At 39.6% G+C, this 25,985-nt stretch overlaps 2 protein-coding genes across 2 annotated transcripts; both read right to left on the reverse strand.

The window, feature by feature from the left end:
- Positions 1–1,003: 1,003 nt before the first annotated feature.
- Positions 1,004–20,216, reverse strand: dnaaf9 (dynein axonemal assembly factor 9). The gene is made up of 37 exons (XM_020604122.1): positions 19,895–20,216; positions 18,930–19,009; positions 18,636–18,755; positions 18,412–18,536; positions 17,981–18,077; positions 17,674–17,780; positions 17,456–17,533; positions 16,822–16,923; positions 16,614–16,669; positions 16,394–16,529; positions 15,862–15,943; positions 15,525–15,561; positions 15,331–15,415; positions 15,160–15,236; positions 15,041–15,085; positions 14,815–14,860; positions 14,088–14,199; positions 13,748–13,818; positions 13,584–13,631; positions 13,391–13,481; positions 13,180–13,283; positions 12,788–12,931; positions 12,572–12,657; positions 12,246–12,350; positions 11,745–11,862; positions 11,479–11,567; positions 10,671–10,805; positions 9,973–10,098; positions 7,038–7,075; positions 5,860–5,995; positions 5,449–5,535; positions 4,641–4,747; positions 4,309–4,383; positions 3,388–3,569; positions 3,197–3,262; positions 2,434–2,527; positions 1,004–2,106 (listed from the first exon to the last, which is right to left on the reverse strand). Exons 1-37 carry the CDS (start codon positions 19,948–19,950, stop codon positions 2,000–2,002), a joined length of 3,450 nt encoding a protein of 1,149 aa, XP_020459778.1. The 5' UTR covers positions 19,951–20,216; the 3' UTR covers positions 1,004–1,999.
- A 2,060-nt stretch (positions 20,217–22,276) lies between these two features.
- On the reverse strand, positions 22,277–24,382 carry cfd (complement factor D (adipsin)). Its single transcript, XM_020604184.1, has 5 exons — positions 24,275–24,382; positions 23,873–24,029; positions 23,397–23,538; positions 22,999–23,289; positions 22,277–22,699 (listed from the first exon to the last, which is right to left on the reverse strand). The coding sequence occupies exons 1-5, from the start codon at positions 24,336–24,338 to the stop codon at positions 22,529–22,531; spliced, it is 825 nt and encodes a 274-aa protein (XP_020459840.1). The 5' UTR covers positions 24,339–24,382; the 3' UTR covers positions 22,277–22,528.
- Positions 24,383–25,985: the final 1,603 nt, after the last annotated feature.

Here is a 25,985-nt window from a genome sequence, read left to right on the forward strand (position 1 = left end):
CAGTTGACAGTGCGGTCACACAGACATGTAAAAACATTACACAGCCAGTGTGATGAATGGCAACCCAAAATACACCGAGGTCATCGCCAATCTAAAAACAGCTGTTTGGATAAGAATCAAGCAAGTGTCCACATCACTAGTAAGCATCTGCTCTCTAATTCCCCTGAATTAGATTATGGACTTGCACTATGCTCTTAGCAGAAACACCCTTCCTCCCTTTTCTGACATGGTAAAAATCTCAAAGGACTCACGACTGAGTACATGCGTTTTTTTTGGTACTGTACAAAGGCCAATGTAACATCTCATACCATTGTAGTAGCAGCAATATGTGCACACTTGTCCGTGCATTTAAGTGTTCCTTGGTCAGTATCAATTCACCCATGACAGCCCCTGCGTCACATGACCCTGACACTGGTAATAAGGCTGCATGTTACGCTGCTGACCCCATGATGAATGAAAGCCATTCAATCTCCAGAGACTGTGGCTGGACTCCTACACATTGTCTACACTTCTGACTTTAACACAAATTACAATTTAACTGGATTATAATTAACCCGAATGTGCAGTTGTACAAATGACAACACAGGCTGTTCACAGAAATCACCGCTAGCTTCTTCAATACATTTTCCAAGTTAGAGAGTTCCAGAACCTGTGTAGGAACTCTGGTAAGAGGAGACATGCATAGACACATGAGCAAAACACTAGCATAACTGCTCATTTCAACAGGACATAGAGCCTGATTCTCTGCATCATCACATCACTGATACAAAGCCCTTCACTAAAGGCTCTACTCACTCTTACAGGAACCGAGCCAAACAGTAAACTGAACCAAGGTTTCTCCACATTAGCTCCTTTTCCCTTTGCCCAAACACAGTGGCCCAAGACATTTTAAAAAGGCATGGGAATGTTCATGTTATAAACAAAGGAACATTCTGACCGAAAAGGTGAAATGAACGACCCACACCTGGCTGCACTGAGGCTTTGCTTAACTATGTCTACCTGGTTTCTCACTGTGTTAACTAGCAGCATTATAATAAGTGTGGTCAACATGCAACCTCAGAGATTCACTGTGCTTCTGGACAGCCACAGCTGTTTTATAACTCAGTCCCAGCACTCTGCTGCAGGGACTGAAGTCTACTTTATTGCATGTTCATTAGATTCACTTTGAGTCTTAAAATAAAGCACTGGGATGGTGCATCACTATGATTAATGGCATCGTTCATCAGTTGTCCCCAGCCAACACGCTGTCCAATGTTTACAGGTCTATGACCGAGCCCTCCCACTGCTGCAGCGTGGCACGCACACAAGCAAACAGGTGGGCCGTGGATTGGGTGACAACAGAGGAGGAGCGATTCTTGAGAAACCCCTCCAGGGAGCCCACTAGAATCACACAGCTATCCATGCCTGCCCAGAAATAGAGGCATTAATTGGCCAACTGTGATAAACAGAAATGCACAAGCTGTAGCAGAGTGCAGTTGGAAATTTCCTTCAACTGTCAAAGTGTCATAGCTTGTAGGCTCAGTGGGATAATCACACTGGCATAAAGGTGGAGTCTTGTGTTGCATCATGTTTCAGATTTGTCTGCAGTCGTGAGCAACTCATCTCTTGGCAAATGTGTCTGAATGAACACAAATGACCACGTCAACTTGCCACTTTCTTTTGCTAAATACAGTAGGATATCAACTCACCAAAGTGCAACTGTTCCGAGCACAGTGATGTTGCAGTATAAATAAGCCATGCCATTCATAAGTGGCTTTTGACGGGTGATGCCACAGTTCGAAGGCCCATCTCTACTCATTCCCCCAGATTAGGAAACAAAGTGTCACAGTACAAAGATAATGAATGGACTGCTAGCAGCAGTTTTTCACATGCATGTGGTGTGAACACACACTGACCATTCCAGTGGAGTGTTTAGTACATAACCCCTGTGCCCTCCCTCAGTGGTTCCCTTAGAGTTAAATAAAACAGGTGGGGGCAGTGGACAAACACACAGATACTATCATGGATCAAACAGGTCGGGCTGCTCCTGCAGCTCCAGCTGACGATTGAAGAGCTCGATCTCTTTGTTGGCCTCTGCAATGTACTCTGTAATAAACTCTTCCATTTCTGAAGTAACAGCAATGTAAGGAAAACTTCAGCACAATCACTACTCACAAAACTAAATATAGACAGACCTGCATAATGGTTCATTAATTTGTTTTTTGGGGGTCAAAAGTCAGGCGTCTATCATAATTTGACAGTCAGTTTGTACTAATTTTCCAAGACTTCAAAGAGCGAGCGTGATTTTCAGTACCCACACTGGCTTGTGTTCATTATATCTGTATCAGTTATGTCTTTGTTTAACAATTGTACCTGCTTTTGAAACTTTTCCAAGCAAGTATGACAGATGAGCTGCAGCTCAGGTTCTACATTAGACATAAAAGAAAAGGATACTGGGATGGAAATTCCTTTTTTCACCAAAGATGTCCACATACAGATAACCATTGTAGAAATAGCCTGGTGGTAGAGGGTCCAAGTGCCTGCTCATCTAAACAGAAACATAACATCAAGTTCAGTCAAGGCTACTGACTGTAAAGGCCCACAGCACTAACAGGTCCTGAACCGGCTCAAGTTCTTTTGGAAAATGAGGGAACTAAAACAATAAGTAACAGAGCAGAGTATCTGACATCAACAATTTTATATGTTTTTGCTCTTACAGTGGCATTTATTGACAGCATACTTAGAGGAAGAAAAACTCCACAGTGAGTTATGTTTACATTCATTGTCACCAAATATACAGTATGCCACAGAAGTGAGTACACCCCCTCACATTTTGTAAATATTTAAGTATATCTTTTCATGTGACAACACTGACGAAATGACACTTGGCTACAATGTAAAGTAGTGAGTCTACAGCTCTGTAAAGGCCCACAGCACTAACAGGTCCTGAACCGGCTCAAGTTCTTTTGGAAAATGAGGGAACTAAAACAATAAGTAACAGAGCAGAGTATCTGACATCAACAATTTTATATGTTTTTGCTCTTACAGTGGCATTTATTGACAGCATACTTAGAGGAAGAAAAACTCCACAGTGAGTTATGTTTACATTCATTGTCACCAAATATATACACACACACACACACACACACACACACACACACACACACACAGACACACATGTATATATAATTTTACAGGTGTAAATAAAAACACTCACATGTATGCTTTTGATTTCTTGTGACGAAAGCATATTTTTAGTCTTCTTCGGCTTCTTTTTCTGCCTCTGCCAACAGAAACAACAGCCTTGTGGGTGTGCACAATGGTTCTACCCAAAATAATAGATCTACAGTACACATGAGTCTCAGTGTGTATAGCCATCAAAACCAGCACAGCTCTTTAAACATCTACCTCTTTGGCGCATAGTCTGAGCCAATCCTTCAATCCATCCTCAGTGAGGCCAACACCATCAAAGATCAGGAAGCAGGAAGTGCTGGTGGGGCCTGGCGTCGTGGGGTCAGTGCTCTGGTCTGGGACAATGCTCAGGCTCCCGCTCACTGTGTTGTAGCTCACCTCCATCAGCTGGTCTGAGTCTGAAGGTTCCAGAGAAGAAGGAGCTCACATCCAAGTCGAACATAAAGTTCACACCTAGTGTAATGCCTGCTACAGCAGGTCCATATGGTAACAGCATGCTGTTGGTGGGGTGTTAATGTTTTAACATTCATACAGAGCTCGGTTCCCAAGATGGCTCACACGACTCACAGTACAAAACATGATAAAACATGTCAAACGTGTCCTGACTCACTGTAAAATATGCACTGAATGTACAACTGCTAAATTCAACAACTAAAATAAAGCAAAATAACTAATAAAAGTGATGTAAACGATGTAAATGTACAGCTACCCTAAGGGAATGTGAGTATTTGTCACAGGATCATACAGTCTCTTCCCAACTCTCTCCAAATATCTGCACATCAGCTCACAGGCACCTGCACACTCTCCTCATGCAACAACTCTACACAGGTCTTCCAATGAAACAAAGAGTGAGAAAACTATGTGGAGGAAACCAAACCAGTGGACCATGAGCTGAATTCTAAACAACAGACACCAGAGCAACAACAAAGCAATATTCCTACCGTCAGGGGCTTCTTGCCTGCCTTGGGGGCAACCTTTTCTCTAATAATTCCCAAAACCGGGAAATGCAAATGCAGGTCAAATGTTTATAAAAGCAGGGTCTCTGAAATTCAGAATATGATCTGGAAATTTTCAACAGCGAGTAACAGTAGCGATGTATTTCATTAGACAAGAACAAAATGAAAACATCATTCCTACCAGAAAATCTGACTTTTCCCCAAATGTTGTAGACGTTTCCCTGGAAGGGGCTTGGTCTTAGTGATGACTTGAATGCTACAGAAAAATTAGGAGAGTTTTGTGAAACCAACTGTAGGACTTAACAATAATAGTTCAAATTAAACCGGCGGCAAGATGTCATAAGTGCATCCTTTTAGAATGCACAGCTGACAATTACATGGAGATCTCAGTTGTCTCCATATTTGGAAGGAAAAGCAGTTTATGTAATCATCATCAAACCCTGCCAACTCGTATCTCAAGCTTCTGACATGTGTAAGGGTCAAAAATGGAGGAAGGTTTTGTTTCCATCTCACCTTTACAGCGGGTGGTAAATAGAGGCCTCTCTAGGGGCCGGCTGAAGGCCACACGCTGCTGGGCGAGGACCAGACACCCAGAACCAGTGAAGAAGCGCCCTTTGCACCTGAAGCGCAGAACACATTCACATCACACAAATGGTGAGAAGTCTAGAGCAAGCCAAAAGTTTGTGCGACATTTTGTCTTTGGCTGCAAACTTGTTTGCTCTACCAGCTGCTCACAGGAAAGAGGCCAGTGTATGTGATTTGCTGGTAAAACTGTGGAAGTGGATGACAAATCTGTTAATTTAGAAATTCTCTCAGTGGGTAAAAAAAGATTCCTGTCTTCATCATAAAGCTGAGAATGTGTGAGAGGTTTCACACACACTACAAACAAATTACAGCTTGAAGTTGAGTGAATCACATGGACCAGACTCTGGCCAGATATCGAGTACATCATCTGAGGGGAGGATTTAGCAGGGGGTTCATATTAGGTTGACCATTAAGGCGTGAAGGCTGAATGGACCAGATCCAAAAGGGAAGGGGACCCCTCTGTGTACATGGCAACTGCATGGCCAACAGCTTGTTACTGTGCTGCCAGGAAGCAGCCGCTGATAGAACACAAGATGCCCTGAAGGGCTTTAGAGCAATCAGCAGCCGATGCCCCCACCACTGCAGCTGAGTGGCAATTAAACCACTGGGAGGGAGGCGAGGCAGGGCTAAGGCACGCTGAGGCAGGAATCAGCACCAATGTGTTGCGGCCAAAAGGTTGGGTGTGGACACATGGGGGTCACAACCAGTAGAGTGGAACATAGGATGAAGATCTCACCATCCAGGGTAGAGGACATAACGTGCTCTCAGCATCTGTGGCTCATTGAAGCTGCTCTCAGACAGTATGAGGTTCACATCTTCATTCCTAATAAAGAAAACAGAGTTTACTCAACTAACAAGTCTAGAAACATATGCAAATACGGCATTAAAATATAGAATAAGTACATGAAAACGTCTTCCATCTCTATTAGGCTTTTAATTACAACAATGAAATCTAAAGTAGGACAGAATGCAATGGAAAATGTTCACAACACATTCCTTTGCTAATTAAGCAGTAACCTGACCCAACAGATTCACACACAGATTAAAAAAAAGGAATAAAATGGAGTCCAGAGTGGATATTTGAGGCTACGATAAAAGCAGTTAAATGACTCTGTGCGGCATTGATCATGATTCTGTGTGTGCCTACCTGGTGACAGCTCCTCTCTCTGCCTGTATGAAGGCTGCAGTGGGGTTGGCAGAGCGTACCAACTGCTGAACATGCTGCATGAGAGGGTGCTTCTGCTCTGCTGTCAACCCGGTGAACACCACTGTACTCACAATACCTGACATACGACAAGGCACAAAAAGGGAATATAAATTCCAGGAGAATCTGTCTCACTTTCCTGAAAATACAACATGTACCCACTGCAGAAATACCATATACCAGGTGTGATTTACTGGCATTAGTGCTGCTGTGTTCTGCCTGCAGGATGAAGGCATTATGGACACTGACATTCAGATTCCTTCAAAACAACTGGTAAAAAGCAACAGAAGTAAAAAGGAATTCTGTGACATTAAACTGTGCCACCCAGACTTCCCCCTCCCTGCTGCCCAAATTTAGATCTTCTCATTCCAGTAACAAACATAGCAATGATATCGGTAAACCCAATAAAAGTTCTCAACAGGTCAGGTCAGAATACAGGATGGACTGTGCACACTGTGATGACTGGGACGAGGACCAGCCACTGCTTGTTGAGTCTGTATGTTTTCATATTACAATAACACTATTCAACTTTACCTAAAACCTTGAAGAACAAAAAGGGCCATTGTGCTGTTACAGAGGTGGTGGAGAAGAGCTGTAGGATGGGTTAACCACTAAAAATTGGACTTTTTATTTGAAATGTATAATATTCAAAGGTGCACAACAAAAACACAATGACCCTGGGTAATACATTCATTATACAGTAGGTTCCAATTTCACATGTTTAACCAGTCAAAGATGATGCTTCTGGAGGATGGCTGGCATTGCAGCATATTTCACACATCAAAAAATTGTTGCACATATTATATATTACTTCTTCACTGGGAGATTGTGTTGAATCTCTGATATGCTACTGTGCTCTGAGAATAGGACTATTATTATTTTATTTTTCTCTGACTTAATTTGGCAAAAATCACACAGATTTGCAATATAACCTGGCAGCATGACATATGTTTGGATTGGCTAAGTTGAACAGCTCAGTGCATTACACATTACAAAAAAACCCCTATATTACTGAATTATAATGTGCAGTTTGCTCAGTATTCCATGAAAGAATTTGATCCTGGAAGGTATTTTGCTGTTGGGCATGTGGTGGGTAGGACAGTGCAACAGACAGGACTTACCTTGGCTGCACTGCTCCAACAGCTTAGGAAAAGCAAACCTAAAGTGAAGAGACAAGAGGCAGAAAAACTTAAGTCAAATATACAGTATACTTGAATAAAGGGTGCTGAGACGGTCACTGCTGTGTTGTTGAAAATAATGTGACATAACTGAGTGATACATTTTTTAATCCAGACTCCTAGGTCCACTGAAAGGCCACCTCTCTTTTGCAGGGACAGGGATCATATTCATACCTGGAAGCTGCACAGTACAACCACAGACTGACCTGTGGCCACTGAGCAGCTCCATGGGAGCAGCTGGGGTTAAGGGCCTTGCTCAATGGCACCACAGTGGTGTTGATGAATACCTGGTGGAATTCAAAAACTATTTAATGAAAGGGAAGGGGGATATAATTTAAGGGGTCAGTTAAATTTAAAAATTCATGTTATACGTACAACCAAAAAAAGATTTTGTATTTCAATAAGTGGGGTAAAACTATGGAATAATTTAAGTGTGGACATAAAAAATAGTAATAGAATTGACGAGTTTAAAGATAAATATAAAGGTATGTGTCAATCAAGATATATGTAAGAACAGGCTTAATGATTAATTACTTCTTCCTACTCCATTCAAGCATGTACTAGGTATAAGCACATTGATGTTGGATTAACATTTGTTGGATATGTGTGTTGATATATCAACTGTCTTTACATGCTTGAAAGAATAAATCAAATCAAATAAAAAAAATCAAATCAATGAGGGTGAGACAAGTGCTGCTTTGCCACCTGTCAATTCAGGGATTGAACCAGCAACCCTCCAGTCACAAGCCCACTTCTCAACCTTTATGATACCACTGCCCCACATACATGAGCTGTATTTTAAATTCTAAAGTAAACAGTCCTCTTTAAGTGTTCTTCCACAATATCACCTCTAACAATAACTCTATTTATGACTAATGGGTGCTTGTCAAAGTTGGGCAGCAATAAACAAGGTAATTCTGTGTTATGGTACTTAGCTAACAATCCAATTATCCATTCTAGGGCATTTTTCATGGGATGACATCATGACTGTGACTAGCAACTGACCAATGTAAAAGCATTCTTTAATCTCATTAAATCTTAACGTAATTTATCATGAGTATTTGAATTGATCGGTGTTATACACCACTTTCTAAATAACCATTGTGAGCCAAGTGCCCCTCTGGCCACCAAAGACTCTCCCCTGCAGCTCTTAGGAAGCCTGGAGAATCAGCCATTTGAAAGGCATTTATATCTTTCCTCTCCTGATGTAATCAACTGTCTACATCCATCACAAAGAATGGATCATGACAGACTGGTGTGCTGGTCACACATGTGGATCTGGGGGATTAGAGAGCTATACTGAAGGGGGTGACAAGCAGGTCATGCCTAAGCTTGGCTAACCACACCCAATTAGCGCCATAGCAGGGGTCTGCAGACCTCCATACGCAGAGAGGGGGCTTGTTGAAGATGCCTCAAATGGAAAAGTCACAACACTCTGCTAAACTAAACCTCTTATTATACATTTTCCACTGCTGAGCCAAGTAGGGCTTATGAGGGTTTTACTGGAGGGTCATCACTAAATGTATACAACAGAGGATCCAAAACACATTCAAGATTTATTATTAAAACTTAGCTGGTGAGACAATCACCTTGACCTGTGAGATGTTTTCCTAATAAAACGTTTTCCCTATGCTCAAGTATTTATGAATGTTACTGTACAGAGAAAACTTATTATACTTCAGCTGCTTACGGGGTATTTGTTGCAACACCTACTTGCTTTTCAATTAAATGCCTGGTGAAGAAAGACAGCAGTGGTTTTCCAAGCATGTTGTAAAAACTAGACTTTGTAAACTGACTTCATCTGTATCTAAGCATCACTGGCCAGCCCAGCTCGGCCCTGCAGTGGAAAACAGCCTATTTACCAGAGTGGTATGTCATATTGTGGGGAGCAGCTCAGTCAATCTGTGGCAGTGAGAAGCTCTGTAAGATACATCTAAAGCCTGTAACAAAAGGAGAGTGAGATTAAATGCAGGACCGATCTCTTCTGTAAAAGGGATCCAGCCGTGACTTTTAATAGCCATAAGCGTCATGGTACGTCATCCTGGAAGCCTCCAATACTTCAACAGTATGTCAACATCCAGCCCCGTCTGTCAATATGTTACCTGAAAACTGAACTGAGTCAAACTTTCACCTCCAATTTCAGATTAGTGTTTAAAATATCTAAAATATCGCTAAAAATACAACTACCATTTGTTGGTAGCAGCCCATCTTTGTTGGTGCAGCTACTTTTACCAACACTGCCTGCAGACAAAAATGTAAGCAGGTAATTCTGCTACATAAAGATGGAAGCTATTTTTAATGGCATGTTTTAATGGTAGTTTCAGGGTCATACAAAGCAAACAAACAGCAGACGAGTGGATTGTGGTGCAGGCGTGATTTAAGAAGTTTTTTTTTTTTTTGGTTGCTGCTGTTGTGAATCTGGGTCACCAAATCCATTGTAACTGCAATTCTGCAGGTGGAGCGTATTTTCTACTCACTGGATATATTTTTGCTGAAGTATCTGTTAAAATGCTGATAATGCAAACTGAATTTACACCAATGCTTCTGAGTAACAGCCTTTCACTCTTTGGGAGTCTGGTAAAAACACTGCCAAAAACAGGCAGCCCTGCTTGAAGGCATTTACTGTGAAGCGGCTGCCAAGTTTACTATGTGCTACCAAGTCAGTAAACTGGCTGCATATGAATCAAAAGGGGATTTAATTAAATCATTCATCTTTTATCAATTAGGTCATTGATTTTATCTTACAGTTGAATTCAAAATGTCTTCATTTTAAGTTGCACAGCAAAAACCAAAACAAACAAAAACAACTTTTCTTGTGTACAATGTGAGACATGGAGCACAGAATTCACAGCCAATCTTCCGGAGACAAGAATTTCACCTGTGCTCCATACAGGAGGTGTGGGGGTCCACGCAGGCCGTGACAGCGCCAATGGTGAAGCATGCTTGGACAACTGGCTCAGGATGGAAAAGCACAGCCTGGACAACATCCAGAACATCTGTGTATCTGTTAAAAATATTTACAAATGTAAATGTTGTCACATAAAAACAAAGAACAGTCAGTTAACTAAGTCTTTTTCCAATGTCCTCAAATACTGTCCGTTACTGGGTTTGAATATCTCAACATATCTCAGAAAGTACAGATGCTAAGACCTGTTTTATGTACTAGGATGAAATTACTATAACTGGAGACTCTGAATGATGAACCTCAGATTGCACTGTTTTCACACTATTTTTGGAAGGAAATGTTTCCATTTATCTCAGCTCTGCTCTACTGGACAGCGCTTTTCAGACATTGGATATGTAACTGTGCTGGCTTCATCAGTCTGTCAAAGCAACAGCAGTTTTCATTTAGTTTACTTTTACCTTAATATTCTTTACTATACACATGAAATCATCATCATCTTGAATGTGCTCATCTGTTAATGCACATCTAAAAGGAGCTGATGTGTTTTGACTTCTTGGTTCCCAGCTGTATCGAGTTGATCAGTAGGCTTTCTTACCCAGGTGTGAAAGGAGCTGATGTGTTTTGACTTCCTGGTTTCCAGCTGTATCGAGCTGATCAGTAGGCTTTCTTACCCAGGTGTGAGCACCACCAAGCGGGGTTTGCCTCCTGGCCCTCTCTGGCTCTTCAGAAAGCTGGACAAATATCGCTGAAGATGAGAGGCTGAGAAGCTGTTGCAGCTATCAGGACTAGGTTCGTACACAACCCATCTGAAAGTGCAAATGAAAAGACATTTGTCTAAAACATACAGTCACAAGAAACTGTAATGGCGCCGTTTGCAATTTCCTGGTTTTCTGCATAAATTGGTCATGGAACGTGATCTGATCTTCACCAAAGACAATATTTCATGATCAGTCTCTGCAACCCTTTCCATGTACATGCAAATCAACAACTCTTGACTGTAGGTAGGTCTTCTAAGATCTTTTTTGCGAGGCCGTGGCTCACATCAGCTGATGCTGCTTGTGGACAGCACACTGACACAGTTTGAGTGCTTTTATAAGTGTAGCAAGCCCTAAACCATGCCTCCATTCTCATTTCATTGACTGGACTCCAGGTTTGCCAACACCCGACTCCTGTTGATGTTTAGTGACATCAGGTGCTGCCATTACTTTTTCCACCATCACTTTGTATTTTAATGGGTGTGTTCAATAAAGACATGAGAGATCATGACTGTTTGTCTTTTATCAGCTTAGAAATACTGTGATTGTTATTTGTGACTTTGGTGAAGATCACATAACATTTCATTACTATCTTATGCAGAAAACCAGGAAAATGCAAAGTTCCATTATTTTTTCTTGTGACTGTATATGATTAAAAATGATAAGGCAAAAAATATTACATGTAGTGAACTAATGAAACCTTGTTAGATGAAATCTCTCTGACCTGCCACGTTCCTTGTTCAGCTGGACCAGGAAGTTGCACAGTCTCTTCTTATGACTTCCTGGCAGTCCAGTGATGATGGTAATGACAACCTTTTCACACATTAAAAAGCCCACATCAGATATTTATTTTATCAGCTTTACCACAGTTAACCTAACTCTGATATGGTGAAGCTGATAAAAAATACGCTCAGATGAACTAGAAAAATGTTTTACCTTGTCAACATTTTTCAAGAGGAAGATCCATTGAACCTTCTTCAATATGCTCACCTTGTCTCCTTGGTCATTGCCTGGGTTCTTAAGCTCTGCAGAGGGGAAGAGCACCCCCAGGTGGTCATAGAGAATGGGCTCCTGACCAATACTGCTCAAGGCAAAGTGCTGAAGAAACCTAGCACAGACCAAAATGCAGCAATCAGTAAGTGGAGTAGGAGTCGGAAAAAAGTGTTTTTGACTGACTTTGTATTTGTAAGGTAATAGAGTGAGTGCAACGAGTGCTCCAGTTTTAGAAAATGCAACCATTTTACAGGTACTGTTAAGACTTTGAGTTTCCTTCCACCAGCATTTTCAGTTCTCTTTGCTTATATTTGCTCCACTTGTACTTTCTCTTAGTAGAAAAGACCTTCAAACTGTAGATGGTCAGCACAGTGTATCAAGGAACACAGACTTCAGTAATATTTCAGGAAGACATTCTCCTGACAGTAGCATCAGGTTTTATGACTTGGCTGGTCCAACTCTGAAGCACTATGCTGTGTGAAGGGAGTGTGCACTAACATGTCCATGTCCTCAGGCAGCTGTGAGTACGAAGTCCTCAGGCTGCCTCTGCGTTTGGCCACTGGTGGTTCCTGACTGTCGTGCAGCTTCTGTAGTCTGGTATACCTGAAAGAAAAAAAGTCAGTGCAATTTGTTTTTGAGTGATTTCCTGAAGAAACTTCAACATAATTACCTACCTGCTTAAAAGACGTATTAATGACAAATGCTAATAAGCAACACGTACACATAAAAAAGAACCTTGGTAAAACACAATCAAACAATAGCTTACAATACAACAATAGCTACAGATAGCTTAAACTGGCAAAGGAGAAAATGTGTTTCTTTACATGTGTTTCTGGTTCCACGTCAGTTGCTCTTGGTTCAGCAATTGCAGAGTCAGTCCAGATTCTGACTTTTCCCACACCGACAAAACCTGAAACCACAAGAGAAAAGGGTCAAACAACTGGAGCCGTTTATGAGCATAAAATAGAGAAGTATTAAGATTTTTTGTGTCACAGCAGTGGGTCATCTTAAACCCAGAGTTCACAGGCGAAAGGTCTTACCTTGGAATAAAAGGCCATGTGGATCTTAGACCTGGGCAGAAGTGCAAAAACCAGACACTGGTCAGAGCTGTGCAGAGGGAATGGGAGGTGTGGAAGCAGGCTGCTCTCATACTCCACAAAAAGAGATGCCACAGCGCCAGAGTCCTGACAAATGACACAAGTTGGTGTAAACAATTTCACTGCATTCATATTTCATGTTTTATCACAGTTTTATGGAATCCAATAAAGACCAGTTTTTTATAACTTAAGACTCAACTAACAACAAAGCCATTCTTGTACAGAAAAAGCATCAATGTGGTCTGATGCAAAGTGAACTACTGCATTTCCATTTCGTAACTGAAAATATTACACAAACACAGAGTTTCCTCCAGCCATATGATTAACCTGCATACCTGATCATAGAACCTGATGGTGTTGATGTGCTCCTTGGACAGAGTAATGCTCCCATATTGAGAATGGATAAACAGGAGTCCCTCGGAGAAGAAAATGATTTTCCCTAATGTTAAAATTTAGAGAGAGAAAAAAATTAGGTTATACAGGATCACACATCTTTGTCACAAAATCTACAATACTGCCCCCAATAAAAAGATAAAACTATGTTACCTTCTTCAGGTGTTGAGAGCTGGCTGCTGGAGAACACATACGCAACATCAGCTACAGTCAGAGCAGCTCCCAAACAAGTGACTTCCTCTTTCTGTTTAAAACACACATTGTAGGTCATTATGTCACAGGCACTGCACTGTATATAGGCCAATAAACAGGTAGTGCGGTGAGAATATGACTCATCTGAATTTACCTTCGTAAGATGTTGGGCTTGCTCAGACCACTTCACATCAGAATCCAGCTAAAAATAAACAAACAACACTGAGAGAAAAAAAAAGACTAGACTAAAATAGACTAAGTAATTAGTCAGTACCCAAAACACTGACTCTGTTTTTGACAGTAATATAAAATAAATACCAGCCAGCAAGCATAGCGAGGCACAGTTGTAGTCAGGATGGTGTAGCAGCTGTCTGAAGACACAGTGCCATCTGCAGGAGATGAAAGAGACTGGTTTGAAATGGAGCATAAATAACAAAGCCAAGGAATGGCAAACATGGAGGATGAGTCACAGAAATGATCCTCAGATAGGAAATAAGATATTTTTATACCAGTCATCTGTTGTTTCAAAATGACTTTTGCTTATTTTTCTGTTAACAGTGACCTGTGGATTTGTTCTGCTTCTTAAATAAACCAAATTTCCTCTGATGAATCAATCAGAAATCAATTTTGATAGACTTCATCAGGACCAGTACAGTACCTTTCTGTTGAATGTTGATGCTGGACTCCAAGAAAGATTCAGAGAAGACCACAGAGCCCAGGTCCCCTCCATTGTGCTGCAGGTCTGGGATGTCATGGACAGTCATGGAGGCCTTAGAAAAAAACAATACAATTAGTGATGACGGTGCAGGGTGTCTACAGCTATACACCAGTTTAATTTACCACTTTTTAAGACCATTTTAATACCACTTTAAATAAAATTTAAGACCAAACTTGAGATGGAAATACCTAAAGTAAAACTATTCTCTTTCCAAGTAAACACACTGATGTTAGTTCAAAATTAACAATAAGGTAAAATGATAAAAACTGGCAAAAAAACAAAACAAAACAACAACAACAAAGATGACCTTATCTGAAAGGAAAAAAAACAAAAAAGCAAAAAGAACAATGTCCAAATATGTTTGTGAAAACACAAAAATACCATCACTGACCATACAATTCTTAAAAATAATAAGCAATTCTTCTTCTTTGGTCTAACAGATTAAATGAATTCTTGCAGTGAAGTGACAAAAAAATGACCCACCCAATCTGAATTTAAGACAATTTAATACTTTTTAAGGCCTTTTACTAGTAAAACTGTATTTAATATATACATTTTAAGCACCCACGGCCACCCTGTGATAAAGAAGCTTTTCAGAGCAATGTATAAACATCATTTCATTGTGATTCTCTGGACAAGGAAAATATGAAATGTTTCTCTAACTTACTGTTTTTACTACATAACGACTTCCTTCATCAGTGAGAGAAATGATCCTGAAAATTAAAAAATAAAACAGACCCATTAGGTCTGAAATCACATATTTACAAAAACACAAAACACTTTTTAAAGAAAACATCCATTTATTATGTATTTTCAAACACAATAAAAAATGCCACCATGGGTCACAGAAATCAAATGCTTGCACATTATGAGTAATGACTAACAGGACCCACCTCCCTTGGTTATTCACTGCTTGAATGCTGAATTCACATTTGGACCTGGGAGAGAAATGGCATCATCAAGCAGAGTGAAACACATAGTGGACAAACTGTGAACAAATTAAAATCTCTACCTGAGGCAGCTGTGGTACTGACTTAAATTCACCGAGTCCAAAGCCACTAGAAAGGTGTTCTCAGCTACATCCTTAGCCTAAAATGTTGGAACATTTTGTAATGAGCAACTATATGTACAACAGTACACTCTGTAAGATAAATGTTAGAAAAGCTGCTCTCTTTTGATTTACCTTGGTAGCACTGGAGGTACAGGAGTAGCATTTGATTCCTGAAAGAACTGCTTGGACAGCAGCTGAATAAATCTGTGACAAAAGTCTGGGAAAAAAGTCATCAAAACATTTTCAGACACTTAACAATGGCCAACCAATAGCTCAAGAGAGGAGAATAATGATTTGCCTACTACATCCAAAATTAAATCACTTACAAGACTTCTGTTTTCTTTTGCTCTGAGCTTTGATTTCCTGTGGATGAAATAGAGTGAGTGTAAACTAATTATATACTACTGAAAAAAATAAGGGCCCACGTTACACTTACTGTAACCCATGTCCAGCTAAGGCCATTCTGAATGCTGCAGGGCGACCTTTCACACTTGCATTTCTGACAGAGGGTTAGCTAGTGCTGATTTAACCCCTGGGGTATCAAACTATACTCTGGAGCAGGGCTCCCCATGAAATGTGATGCTAAAGGACCATAATATAAAATATAAAAAACCTGTATCAAATTGATCAATATTATATAAGCAAAGTCAGGTAAATGCTCACCGAGATATGGGGTGTGGGTGGTCCCAAGGAAATATGTTCGGGAGCAGGCTAGAGGTCCTTTGGGAGCCACACACTGCAGAATCTAATGGACAAAAAAGTGTTTCTTTTGAAAGACTGACTCAAGGCATGTTCCTACTTCCCAAATGACACAGACAATGGCGCAAAATAAGTTAAATCTTACATTTGCAGGAGATATAGGAAGCAACAATCACATGTCCTAGCATTAGATGATTTGCATGTCACTGAGCACTGACTGTACTTATTACTTCACCAGGTGGTGCTGCAGGCCATTTTGCCTCCTTATCTTGAGCAATGTGATCTATAAAATCTTTAAGCATGCCATTCAAATGTGGCAGGGCTTCTACTCTACTAACCCCTTTGGCAGATGCCCAGGACTTAAAAGAATCCTACAGTAATGTGAGTACTTTATAATATTAGATATGTCCTTTTTTGACATTACACTGATTCCTATTCCTGATTTGCTCTCTGCACCACCACAGCTACTGTGCTTCACTCAGCTGTTGCTACTCACCATGTGTCTGGCTATGGAACCCCGAGGCCCTGTGTTGCGGACCTGATGGCTCTCTGAGGGAAAGTTGAACAAATAGCTTTCCAGATCCTCTGAGGAGGAATGCTTCCCAAACAACACAAAGGGCTGCTGACTTTTACTGAAAAACAAAGAAACATTTGATTAGAATAGTATTTTTTCATTCTACAGACCACAACATCTGTTTGTTGAATATGAGGAATACCTTTTATCTGTGATGTTGCTCGAGATCAGTCCATGAGAGTAATATGTACGGAATGCCTGTGGATCAATAAGAATAGACTTAATGCGGATAAAAGTACACTTAGCTGACAACTAGGACCAAAGGCCGGACAATGCCATTTGAAAATACTCTTTGCATTTGTTGTAAAGTTTACGACTTTTCTTGTAGGACAAGGTGGCTATAAACTCACCTCTCCTGCCTGTGCTTCAGACAGCTCCAAGATGGACAGATGGTTCTCCAGGTCCATGCTGGAGAAAAAGCAAGTCCACTGCTTCTCAAAGTTAACCAAGTCCTAAAATAAACAACACCCAGGTTGGAGTATACAGCATACTGACTGGTCATGTCCATAACTTCACATACCATACTGGGCCAAAAATCATCCTTCAGCCACCAGTTCTGGGAGGTGTCCATATCCTATCTCTGGGTATAATGCTGCATCTGTATCAGTGGGGTAGCACTGCAACTACTGGTTTTTCCTTACAGATTAAATTACTTTTTAAAATTGTTCATTTAAATTTCTACCAAAAAATGTAAATTAAAAATGAACCCAACAAAGTCTAAATTCATCAGTTCAATATGTTTCTGCTGACTAACTTTTTAATCAACTACTGTTAACTATTTATTAATATGAAATTGTGTGGTGATTTATAATACACTTTAGATTTCAAGAACAAAAAAAAGTAATAATTTTGTTGATTAATGGTAAATAAAACAAAGCATCCATCGTCTTAATAGAAACAACAGGTCTATGAACATGCGTGTATTGATGCAGCAGAATCCTATGAAAGCTAGAACAGCCAGAGAATAAAGAATGTCTGTGGCACCTCGGCAAGGAGTTGGTCCAGAGACACTGGGTCAAGTCTGTTGTACACCTGCCAAAGCTTCTCACTCATATCCATAAGCTGGAAAAAAGGAATGGAATAAGAAACATAGAATCACAAGACCAGTGTAGTTCCACAAACTGCTCTAATACAAAATATCTTTCACAGGTTTATCACCCATCAACGCTTAGCAATTATCACTTTCAACATTCTGAATGTACCTTGTATTTGATGGTAAAAAAGCTTCCTCCACCAATGCCTTCCAAGGCAAATGCCTGAATTAGTGGCCACTTTTCCACCATAAACATATCAAACTTCTGGATGTGTCCTAAAAAACAGCAGAGCAAGTATTATTCCCTGTGTTGCTGAGTAATAGTAGTTACAGGCTGTCAAGTAGGAAAAACTACACTAAATTCCAACTTACTGTTATTCATGTAATGTCATGAGGTTAATGTGTGAGCACTTTTCACAATAATCTTAAGCACAAGTGTAGTGAATGAATGCGGATATCAAAATGTGATGATGTACCCTGGGAGCTGTAAGGTACTCCAATACGATAGCAATCCTGCACCATTGTGACAAAACTGGAGATTTTGAATTCCTCTGCTGCTTCCTCATCTTCATACTGTGTGTGTGGAGGTGGAAAGATTACAGGGGCAGATGACTTAGAAAGTGACTTCATCTCTGAAATAACAATAACAGTTATTGCTACAATATTTAAAAAGTTCAGCAATGAAACAGGTCTGGCAAACGTTGTGTTGATATGCGACTGTTAGAAGCAACAAAGGTTGAATGGACTGCTTTCATTATGATACATTTAAGAAGACCCGTCTAATGCCTGAAAAACCAAAATACCAGTCAGGTGGATACATTAACAAATACTTTAATAAGGTTGCTGCTACGGGAACTGTAATTAATAGGAATGCCAGGCCTGTAGGGAGGAACAGGGCTTTTTTAACCTCTGCCTCTGTCATGCAGTAGAGATGCAGGTTCCTCCAGTGAGACACGTAGGGCAACAGGTAACTATAGTTCAGTGGGTTGCAGTACAGATGAACACACTCTGCCTTAATCAGCAGGATCACATCTAGTAAGTAGACAAGAAATGTATCAGAGTAAGTAACAATTACAACAACCACAAAAATATGATTAAAAGCACAGTTAGAAAAATACTTCAGAAACTCACCATCCAACATTTCTTCAGGAAATTCATCAAGCACATGTTCCACATTCAGCTGACTATATAGTCCATAGAACAGGTATTTAGCCAGTTCAGTGCAACCTTCATTATATCGACTGTCAATTCCTGAAACAAACAAACAAAACCCCAAACAAAAGAAAAAAGAGACATTGATATTTGTTGGCTGTTTTGGAATGAACACATAAACTGTTTCATTCAGCATTTGCTGTGAAAAACAGTTTCCTCAGGCCTTAGCTGTTGGCAGTTTTTAAAGATTTACAGGTCTGTCACTTTACGTACCAAGAGAGCACAGGATGCCATCAGGAGTGGCAGTGCCAGCTTCACAGAGCAGAGACTGAACCTGACGCAGGCGACAGCAGCTGCAAAGCACAACAATAAAAATGTATCGTTAGTTATTAACATTAACTACAAGTGAATTTTGAGTGAAAAGCTTCATTATTGACCTTGAAAACAGCTCTTTAAAAAAATAAACACAAGGTTTGTTTCAAAAGATTTCAACCACATTTCATCATGATAGATATCTCATGTTCATGTCGACAGATTCCACTGATGTAGGAAACAATCACTTTTTTGTCAAGCAGCAGGTGAAGTTTGCGACTGGGAGCGAATTTATAAGGAAAAAAACTTTCATAGCTACAGTATGAGCGACTTCTTCAAAGTATGACTTCAATAGCCACGCTATAGCTAACTCTCATTTGTCAAAAGCTAAGAGAATTATCCCAAATATCGCTCATAATTATGAGACAGACCTCGTGATTGCCAGTTTTGTCATATTAAATGCATATAAATGGCACTGCTTCAACAGATGAGATAACAGTTACTCAATTGTAGGATAACATTAATGAGATGTAACGTTAACCTAGTTATCGTCATGACTTTAGCTAATTTTTGTTTGTTTTGGACAATTGAACAGACCCCCATTAAGTTATCGTTATGCATAACTAGCAAGCAATTTAAGTTAAGCTAATAAAAATGAGCTGGCTAGGGTACGAGGCAATGGATGTTGACGCAGTGCACAGATGAATAATTTGACATTATCTTAAACAACATCGCAATTGTAATCTATAACGTTACCTCACTCGACAAATTGCTAACGTGTTGCTAGCGATACAGTTACCGCTAACTAGTTAACGATAACTGGTGTTGGACCATTTACTAACGAACGGCGGTTCGAGCTAAGCTAATGCTAGCTCGACCGCTTAACTGAAGCTTTTTTTGTAAACCCAGTTCGATATTAACCTTACCTGATAGCTGCGTTGATTCCCGACAATTTTCCGTTAACTCTCCTTATACCGGCCATTGTAAATTTTGCACACAATTAACGTTTTGAACTGGACAACGTTATATACTCTTAATTTTCAGGCCGAGCAACTCCATCACAGTGGAGAATGTCTACACAAGATAGCTTAGCAACGGAGTGTACCATTCGATAAATAGGGGCGTCCAGAATATTTTAACAATACTTTGGGGTAAACTATGACAGTACACAGCATTAGTTAATTTTATTTCAGATACTTTTAGTATATACATAAGATCTTAATACGTGTCGGCCAAAATAGGCCATTAGAAATTAATGTATTTGAATTTACCAATTGACGTCCCCCTTTTTATATTGTAGCCCTGTGTTGTTTTGGGCCGTTTTGACAGCTGCAGGCAGCGGTGCGCAGCAGCACAGGGTGATGGTGCAATCCCAAGGAAATCTCAGCTGCATTGTGGGGGAACTCCTGCACACAGACTACTTCATCTGTGTCTGTGTAGTACAGAGTGTGTCTATCAATATTAATTGTCCCTTCGTAGCTTCATCATTAGTGATAGGATACAGAGAGGAATATAGGAGCAGTCAAATGGAGCCATCAACCAGACTTGCTGAAGTCACCAAACACAGCCCTAAATGAGTAAAAAGGTAAACTGATCAAAAGAAAAAGGAGACAAAAAGAATCCTGAGGAGACTATGATGAGCCACAAAATTATGCTGTATCGCCAGATGATACAGCACTGATGGTAATACAGATTTTTTTTGCTTTTATAGTTTTAAATCTGAATTTGTAAAGATAAATAAAAAATTTACATCTGTACAAACATGGAGTTCAATACAGAAGTTACTGAAACAGGGCCGTGTGACTTTCTGGATCAACTTTTATTTAATGTGGGACATTTAAAAAACAAATATTTTAGAACATTATCCACTTTCAGATCTTTCCTTTCTACATGAACATTCATTTTTGCTGAACTGCATTTTCAGACATTCACATGCAGCAAATTCTCCCACTAGGGGGGGGGATACAGTTACAACGTGATTTATATGAATTATAATCTACTATAGTTTTCCTAATGGCTCTCCCTGGCAATTAGAAATCTTCTACTGTAATATTAATTCTGGAAAGAGAAATTGATCAGTGCTTTGAGCTATTCTCTGGTGAAAGACCTGCTTTCAAGAATCAACAAATGGGTTGCCTCACATAGACAATGCTCCTGTGCAATGAAGAGATTGTCTCTGCAGGAGCTGCAGGAGAGGAAGAAGATGCAAGCAGACTATGTATTAAGAGACACTTGCCTCTATACTCACTGCAGATAGGAGGCCTGCTCCACCTGATACAGTCCAGTACAGTATAATTAATATTACCTGTCTGAAGCTTCTAGTGTTCGGTTCTAGTGAGAAGTGTTGACTCAGCCATGTGGAACAAGTTGCCACTACAGGCGTTTTGAATTGTACTGCAATACAATGCAAGTTTGTTGTGTTTATAGGTGATATTGGCATGGTTTACTTTTGACAGCTTGATCACTGGCAGAGAGTCACCACTGGTGTAGTCTAAATGAGTGAAATGAACAAAATCTGAAACCTTTGCAATTTAAGAAAACTGCCTTTCTACTATATATTGTTAGAATTATATGTAGAGAGATTAAAGGCTATCATAATACATTTATTAAGTTCAAATAACATGCACACTCGTTTTTTTTTTAAATCAAACTAAGATATGTTGGAGGTGGTGTGGGGATTTTCCAAGAACAGAACACAGTAGGAATTATTAATGTCTCTGTTTATCTGTGCAGAGCAGAGGAGGGAGGAAGAAATACAGCTGCAGATGTGATTTACTTTTGGACTTTCCCAGTTGGTATGAGGACTTATCTGACGAGTTTGTGAGATGTGCTTATATAACAGTTACAGCCTTTAACACCATCCTTTAACAAACTGAAACAACTGCATGAAAACAAGACTTATGCTAAATGTTGTTTCATTTTTATTATACCAGTTATTGTATAATGTCACTTATTTCTGTTCAATCTGTGACTTAATCTGCTTTGTCTTGTTATTTAGCATTCAAATGAGGGTTTTTGTTACTGCAGTTAGTCTGCTCCAGGTCAAAGGTCAAAGTGTTTATTTGTCATATGCACAGTTAGGAAACATGTTTCCCTGTACAATGAAATTCTTACTTTGCTGTCCACATGAATGCACAAAAATCAAATGAAATATAAAGTAGATAATGTCATTGTACCTATAATAAAGTTTTATTTATGGTTTACGGAACCCTTTGTGTTGATATTTTTAGCTCAGCACATCTTTCTTTGTTATTTTACAACATCAGCTGCTTATTTGTTAATTTTTTACAAACAATTCAAGGCAGATGTGACACTTGAAAGTGATAAACTGTATTTTATTGATACTTTTATACAGTGATTTGATAAAATGATGTGAAATATATCATTTGTGTTGATCATCATGCTGGACATTTATCTCTGTAACTATGCATTAGATGCAAATGACAAAGAAACATAATGTCCTATGGGTGCATCAGCTTCATATCTAAGTAGAGTAATTAGTGACTCAGACAAAGCAGTGGTTGAAATGGCTGCAGATAAAAACGGCTCTCCTTTATTTGTTAAGGTGGTTCTAATGTTGGCTGCACTGCCATGGTGTTGTCAATCCACTCCGTGTAATGGGAGATGATGGTGTAAATTCCAGGCTTTTTAATAAGACCACACTTCTTTCCTCCGTTTGACGTAATGCCCACTACAATACCATTGTAGAGCAGAGGACCTCCAGAGTCACCCTGAAAGGCAACACAAAGACAAATAGAAAGGGTCTTAAACAGGAAATTATAATATTTAAACCTGCAGTTGACAAACTCTGGTTGGCAGCAAGCAGTGAATGAAAGTGAAAGTTAACTGAGGTAACTGAAAACACCTCTACCACACCCCTACAGCGTATCATGTAACAAGAGTCTACATATCTACAAATCTAACATATGCTACTTTTAATGCAGATAACTACGCTCATGGTCTTTATCACATTTGTTAACAACAATGAACAAATTCAACATTCATTAGAAAAGGAGGCACTAAAACTTACATCACAACTGTCTTCCTTCTTGTATGGTTGATCACAGGGGTCAGGACATACTTTGTGTGCACATATCATGTTATCAGTGAACTTCCTGCCAAAGTAGTCACCGCGTTTGCACCGAGCTGGGTTCATCACCTCAATGACCACCTCTTTGAGCTTGTCTGGCCTGGACCCCAGGTTGTCTAGGGATCCCCAGCCGGCTGTGTCGACCTCTGCATTGGTGTCAGGGTTCACGCCGCCTGCACGCAGGAATTCCACAGCTTTGACCGCTTCAGAGACATTAATTGGGCGGTCCAACTGCCAAAATCACACAGAAAAGTCATCCAAAATTATCATTTAATTTCACTTTTTGATGGTGTTTAGACTTCTGTACCGCTGACAACTGACACAAAAGATACACTTACCTTAATTAAAGCAATGTCATTATCATAATTTGACACGCTGAAGTCTGGGTGGTTGTGAAGTTCCAAAATGTCAAAGGTTTGCTGTGTCTCTTCAGGTTCACTCAGAGAATGGACTCCCAACACTACTATCCTTCCATTTGGCCTATGAATAAACACAATAGAAACATCATTAAAGCGTACTGTTATATGATGTTGTTTCCTTTTTATATTACATAAACATTGTAATGACCTTGACCTTGACCATAAAGTGGGAAGACCATGAACAATAATGACAAAACACTGTGAAAACGTTACAGAATTATTTCACAAAAACAGCATTAATTAAACTTTGAGCTACAGAAGTGCTAACACAGAAAACATTTATGTGTTGAAGTAAAAAAACGTTGTCATTTGGATTAAATATACCAGACTTTTCCTAATCTTGTGCCCTTTGTCTACCAGCTGCATCCATTGTGCTCAGAGGAAGGTTTCCTCACCCGGTTGGCAGACAGTGGGCTGCAGTCATCACCCACTGATCTGCAATCACAAACCCTCCACATTCATGGATCATTTTCTCTCCTTCTGGCATCTGGATGGAGGCCATGTAGGGCCGAGAGTGTGGCGCTGCCTCCCTGCCCCCAATTATACCCTCACCTCAAATGAACAAAACACACGGTCAGATAGAAGCACTTTCCACAGCTATTTAAACCACACCTTTCAATATAAGTGGAGTGAGATGACAAACAATAAAGTAGGAAAACATTTAGTACAACTAGAGTTACAGCAAAATGCACAATATAAAACAGCTCAATAAAAATCTCAATACTAAATTCCTGAGAATTAAAAAATAAATGGATGAAATACTAGTTAATAAAGAAGCAATGCCAGTGCAAACTTACTCTGTGAGATGAGGGCAACAACAAGGACAGCAGCCGTCACAAACAAGTCTTTCTCTGACACCATGATGTCGGATTCACTGAACCAAAACCAGCAGCTCTGGTGTTTTAAAGGCTTCCACATGAAAGAGAGGAAACATAAATCAAGTAGATACAGTGGGAGTCTGGCAGTCATCCTGTTCGCTGCTTCCTGGAATGAAAAACAAGAAAGCATGTAACATGTTCACATCTTTCACATTGATAGATACTTTGTTCGTGTTATGTGTGTATATTTCTTGTCATTTAGTGAATTTTTAAATCCAGATGAACAAAGTAGAATGGGCTTCATATTTTTTCCTCCCTGATTCTTCACATCAATCACTTTGGCCTCTTTTCTTTATTACAGATGTACAGACTTTGTTTACACCAGAAAAACTGTGAAGAGACTTTTATTAATTGTGCGCTTTAATAACATTTCAGGTTACACAGTGCTGAGACTGGGCTGAACCTCCCTGACCTTGTGTTCTTAAACACAAACATAACAGGAAAAGGAGATTATCTTCTTCTTAAATCCAGCAGGAAAATATTAGACACAGCCAATCTGGAGCAAATACGTACATCTGACATACTTTAGGTCAAATATATTATATAATGATAAGCTTGTCCGTTGCACTGTGCAGTATGTTCACTATGGTAGTGAAACATTAAGTTTTTGACATATTTTTTAAAGTGTCTCTAGTGATTCTGCTGCAGAAGGGCACCGTTCCTATTTTTTGGTTTTTGCAAAACAAATGCAAGAATGTAATTTAAACACAATACAATTTAAATTATTAATTAATTTATTTATATCTAATACATGCACCAATAAGTTCCCATATAAATCACTTAATTTGACTGTGTAGCAAAACAATTTTAGAAGTTTTGTGCAAAGAACAGTTTAAATCTTTTAGTTCTGAAATTCCTAACATGCATGGACAGCATAATTAGGTTTGATTCAAAGCAACAGACTGCCCAGTCCAGTCTCATTAATCTAGCCTGGGTTTAGGTAACATAATTTATTCATTTATTACATTTTGAACCAGTGCAGAAATTGCAGCACCTGAGCAGAGATACTGTATGTGATGTAAGGGATTGCTGACAAAAAGACAAAACCCCAGATATCACCCCTCCAGACTTTCATTAGAAGGGTGAGAAAAGACTGAAAAAATATTACAGTGGAGCTCCAGAACACCTGGAGAGGAATAAAAATAATTATAAATAATTAGTAGGGAATAAAAAATGATGCATAAAATTATTAGTTGAACACGATGCATGTAAATGCCAACTTTGCAACAAAATCAAACTATTCTTTGTTTTGGAGATGGTGTCACAAAGCTCTCAACTCAAGCTAAGCTGCTAACATGTCTCCTCCTTAGTTCACTGTTCAGGTCAGGATGATGTTGTTTACCAGTGGCTTTTGTATGCAGTATACGTACTGCTGGAAAAGACTATAACTGTAGTGTCATGAACAAGTCCTTCTCTGTCTTGAGTTAAACATTACAGCCTTATTTCCACCTGTCTTGACCTTTTCTCAGTCTGATGCTACTTGTCAAGACAAACTGTGCTCTTATGCACATCTCAAGCCATGCATTTATTTCTGCATCCAGAGCAGCTCTGTCGAATGTTTGTTTAACTGAAACTTCTGTTGCCTGGCATTTGGACAGAACAATCCTGAACTTGTAAAAAAAAAACGTTT

Source organism: Monopterus albus, unplaced genomic scaffold (assembly GCF_001952655.1).
Source record: "Monopterus albus unplaced genomic scaffold, M_albus_1.0 scaffold64.1, whole genome shotgun sequence".
NCBI classification, from domain to species: Eukaryota; Metazoa; Chordata; class Actinopteri; order Synbranchiformes; family Synbranchidae; genus Monopterus; species Monopterus albus.